At 31.7% G+C, this 5,000-nt stretch overlaps 1 protein-coding gene across 1 annotated transcript in view; it reads left to right on the top strand.

Moving 5' to 3' along the window:
- The first annotated feature begins 2,070 nt into the window (after window positions 1-2,070).
- The window catches only part of LOC137644645 (tachykinin-like peptides receptor 86C), a 19,109-nt gene continuing 16,179 nt past the window's right edge, over window positions 2,071-5,000 (top strand). Inside the window, exon 1 of the mRNA XM_068377596.1 lies at window positions 2,071-2,213. Coding sequence (XP_068233697.1) covers window positions 2,071-2,213 — 143 coding nt within the window. The remainder of the gene's footprint in view (window positions 2,214-5,000) is intronic.

The following is a 5,000-nucleotide window of genomic DNA, read 5'->3' on the forward strand; positions in this document are numbered from 1 at the left end:
TTGGTAGTTCAAATTTTGATAGTTCAAATTTTGATAGTTCAAATTTGCAGCGAATGATTTTTTTTAACAGGATGCCATAAGTCTCTTTTCATAATTTATATATGGAAGATCTATTTTATTGTTATTACTGTTCTTAAAAAACTTAATTTTAATTGTTTATTACTTCTATTGCAGTTTATTAATTTCCTTGTTTCCTTTCCTCACTGGGCTATTTTTCCCTATTGAAGCCCTTGGGCTTGTAACATCCTACTTTTCCAGCAAGAAATGTAGCTCAGCTAATAATAATAATAATAATAATAATAATAATAATAATAATAATAATAATAGGCCTTACATGACTCCATGCTACTTACACGTAGCCCACGATAAAAGTAAGGAAGTAAGACATCAAAACCTCGAAAACTCACGAAAAAACGTTATTTCTGGGGAGTTAAAAGAGCATTGACATATCACGAAACAGAGAGAGAGAGAGAGAGAGAGAGAGAGAGAGAGAGAGAGAGAGAGAGAGAGAGAGAGAGAGAGAGAGAGAGAGAGAGAGAGAGTTTACGTTCGCTCCTTGTCAGTTCTTGTTTAAACTTCCGTTTTTTAATACATCCTAAGGGAAAGTTTTCTTGAATAATCATTTGCCAAAATATTGAATGGATATAGGTATTAATAATACAAAGATTCTACCCATACATTTTTTAAGCGAGCATGATTTCCGAATATTGACATATGAAGAATTTAGGCAATACTGTTGAAGAGAATACTCAGCTGTTTTTAAAACCCTAGTTCTAATAAAGAAAATGCATATGATGTATATATATTGAATAATATTAAAATGCTTATTCATACACAATATATAGAAACAGTATTTAAAGAACAATAAAATTCAGGGAATGTAAAATATGTGATATGCATTCTTTCTGCTTTGAATACTTATACTTAAAATAAATACTATAAATGAGAAATTCTCTCCTGGTTTAAATAAGTAATTTTCAATGACTGATTTTTAATTCCCCTACTGAGTAACTAGTCGGCTCTCAGCGTTTAAAATGGCTGAATCCTGAAGCGTCTCTGCGATATACTAGATCAAAGGAGAGAGAGAGAGAGAGAGAGAGAGAGAGAGAGAGAGAGAGAGAGAGAGAGAGAGAGAGAGCGAGCGAGAGAGAGAGAGAGAGAGAGAGAGAGAGAGAGAGAGAGAGAGAGAGAGAGCGAGCGAGAGAGAGAGAGAGAGAGAGAGAGAGAGAGAGAGAGAGAGAGAGAGAGAGAGAGTGGGCTTCCAAACCGAGGTTGATTCACATTTTCAGGAAGATTTTTGCGTGTCTTTATTATAACTTATTAAGATATATGCACGAATGCTATACAAATTTTGCAAGTTTAAAGATTGCAATACTGCTACAATAAACTGAAGTTATAATCTGCTTTAAATAACAGCAAATTTCCCATTGCTGTTACAATAAGTTATCAATATTAACGTCTTTTTATGCCCACATTATTTTCATTTTTTTTTTCCATTTCAAATATTTTTCTTGAAAGAGAAATTATACAATCGCAAAGATATATACTAAATGTAGGTATACAAGCAATATATCTAAGCTTGTAACAAAAGAATTTTTAAACTATATATTTTTATTTTAATTTATGACTGTTTTGATTTATATTTGTTTGTAAAATACTGTATAAGTTCATATCTATATTTCTATTATATCTTTGCAGTAGAATAATTACACAAATAATGCAAATGAATGAAATATAATTGTACTTTTATAATAAAAAACTATTCATTTATACTTTACAGTTAAATTGCTTAATATGGGCTAAATAATGTAAATGAATAAAATATAATTGTATTTTTATAATAAAAAACTATTCATTTATATTTCACAGTTAAATTGCTTAATATGGGCTAAATAATGTAAATGAATAAAATATAATTGTATTTTTATAATAAAAAAAACTATTCATTTATATTTCACAGTTAAATTGCTTAATATGGGCTAAATAATGTAAATGAATAAAATATAATTGTAATTTTATAATAAAAAACTATTCATTTATATTTTACAGTTAAATTGCTTAATATGGGCAATGGAGAACAACGCCACTGCTATGCTGTACCCTGGACCACTCAGCAACTGGTTTAAAATCCTGATTACTTCCCTTGATAGCTTTCTCGCCTTCATTACTCTGATGGGAGGCCTAACCACACTCTACATAGTTTACATGATTAGGTGATGTATTTACATTAAAATTATTATTAATATTGAAATTATTGAATTCTATTCTGGAAGTATTCTAAAAGCGGTAGAAGCTGTGTAGTGAGTGCATGTGGCGTATTATTATTATTATTATTATTATTATTATTATTATTATTATTATTATTATTATTATTATTACTTGCTAAGCTAAAACCCTAGTTGCTATAAACCCAAGAGCTCCAAGAGGGAAAATAGCTCAGTGAAGAAAGGAAAAAAAATATTTTACGAAGAGTAACAACAAATATATCCTATATAAACTATAAAAACTTTAACAAAACAAGAAGAAGAGAAATAAGATAGGAGAGTATGCTCGAGTGTACCCTCAAGGAAGAGAATTCTAACCTAAGACAGTGGAAGACCATGGTACAGAAGTTGTAGCACAACCCAAGACTAGAGAACAATGGTTTGATTTTGGAGTGTTCTTTTCCTAGAAGAGCTGCTTACCATAGCTAAAGAGTCTCTTCTACCCTTACCAAGAGGGAAGTGGCCAGTGAACAATTACAGTGCAATAAACCCTTGAGTGAAGAAGAATTGTTAGGTAATCTGTGTTGTCAGGTGTATGAAGACAGAGGAGAATATGTAAAGAATAGGCCAGACTATTCAGTGTGTGTGTAGGCAAAGGGAAAATGAACCGTAACTAGAGAGAAGGATCCAATGTAGTACGGTCTGGCCAGTCAAAAGACCCCATAACTCTCCAGCGGTAGTATCTCAACGGGTGGCTGGTGCTCTGGCCAACCTACTACCTAATCTTTAGAATATGGTTTTTACATAGATTGTAAGTGCATTTTTTACAGTAATGTTTCCGTGTTCCCATTTATAAGAAAAGTTTTCAGCAAGTTATTGACTCTCATGACCCAGTAATGAAATCTAGTGCCATAGCCTCTGTACCGTGCTTTTCCACTGTCTTAGGCTTGAGTTCTCTTGCTTGAGGGTACGCTCGGGGGCACTATTCTATCTTATTTCTCTTCCTTTTGTTTTAAAAGTTTGTATAGTTTATATATGAAAGATTTATTTTTATATTGATACTGTTTTTAAATATTTTATTTTAATTGTTCACTGCTTCTTTTGTAGTTTATTTCCTTATGTCCTTTCCTCACGGGGCTATTTTTTCCTTGTTGTAGCCCTTGGCCTTATGTATCCTGTTTTTCCAACTGGGGTTGTAGCATCGATAATAATAATAATAATAATAATAATAATAATAATAATAATAATAATGCTGATAACAACAACAACAACAACAACAATAATAATAATAATAATAATAATAATAATAATAGAGATAAACCTATTACCTGCAAAGTTGAAAGCCATTTAAATGGAAAATTGGTTGTTGTTGTTGTTGTTGTTATAATGCATTACAGACAATAAGATTCTTCGTACAGACAGGGTTCTACCTATAAGTTAATTTGAAATGAATCATTTCTTCACCAAGTCAAACAATTTACGCTAAAATTAGGATGATATAAAGAAGCTTTATCAAATTAGCAGTTTTTCAAGAAATCTTCATACTAATTGGCAATCTTTCATTGAATCTTCATACTAATTGGAAGTCTTTTAGAGAACCTTCAAAATACTAGCAGTCTTTTGAGAAATCTTCATATTAACGGGCAGTATTTTAATGAATCTTCATACTAATTGGCAATCTTTCATTGAATCTTCATACCAATTGACAGTCTTTTATTGAAACTTCATACTAATTGGCAGTCTTTTATTGAATCTTCATACCAATTGGCAGTCTTTTAAGGAATCTTCAAACCATTGGCAGTCTTTTGAGGAATCTTCATACTACTGGCATTCTTTTATTTTTATTGAATCTTCATACCAATTGGAAGTCTTCTGAGCAGCCTTCATACTATTGCCAGTCTTTTAAGGAATCTTCATACCAACTGACAGTCTTTTGAGAAATCCTCATACTATTGGCAGTCTTTTAAGGAATCTTCATACTAATTAGCAATCTTTTATTGAATATTCATACCAACTGACAGTCTTTTGAGAAATCCTCATACTATTGGCAGTCTTTTAAGGAATCTTCATACTAATAGGGCATCTTTTATTGACTCTTCACACCAATTGGCAATCTTTTATGGAATCTCCATACTAAAAGGCAGTCTTTTCAGGAATCTCTTATAGAATCTTTATACCAATTGGCAGTCTTTTAAGGAATCTCCATACTAATTGGCAGTCTTTTAAGGAATATTCATACTAACGGACAGTCTTTTATCGAATCTTCATACCAATTGGCAATCTTTTAATGAATATTCATATCAATTGGCAGTCTGTTAAGGAATCTTCAAACCAATTGGCAATCTTTTATTGAATATTCATATCAAATGGCAGTCTTTAAGGAATCGTCATACTAATTGGAATTCTTTTATTGAATATTCATACCAATTGGCAGTCTTTTGAGAATTCTTCATACAATTGGCAGTATTTTATGGAATCTTCATACTAATTAGCAATCTTTTATTGAATATTCATACCAACTGACAGTCTTTTGAGAAATCCTCATACTATTGGCAGTCTTTAACGAATCTTCATACGATAGATTGGCTTATCAATTACTTAAGTATCTCGGTATTCTGACGTGAAACTCCATACAGCATATACACCAATGGCCTGAGGCACGAGTTCACTAGCTCGTTATCTTACTGTAACGAGAATTTGATCTCTTTGCCCAACACCACTCATGTAAACCTTCTTTAATCAAACCATTGTTCTCTGGTCTTGGGTAGTGCTATAGCCTCTGTACCACGGTCTTCC

Source organism: Palaemon carinicauda, chromosome 7 (assembly GCF_036898095.1).
Source record: "Palaemon carinicauda isolate YSFRI2023 chromosome 7, ASM3689809v2, whole genome shotgun sequence".
NCBI classification, from domain to species: domain Eukaryota; kingdom Metazoa; phylum Arthropoda; class Malacostraca; order Decapoda; family Palaemonidae; genus Palaemon; species Palaemon carinicauda.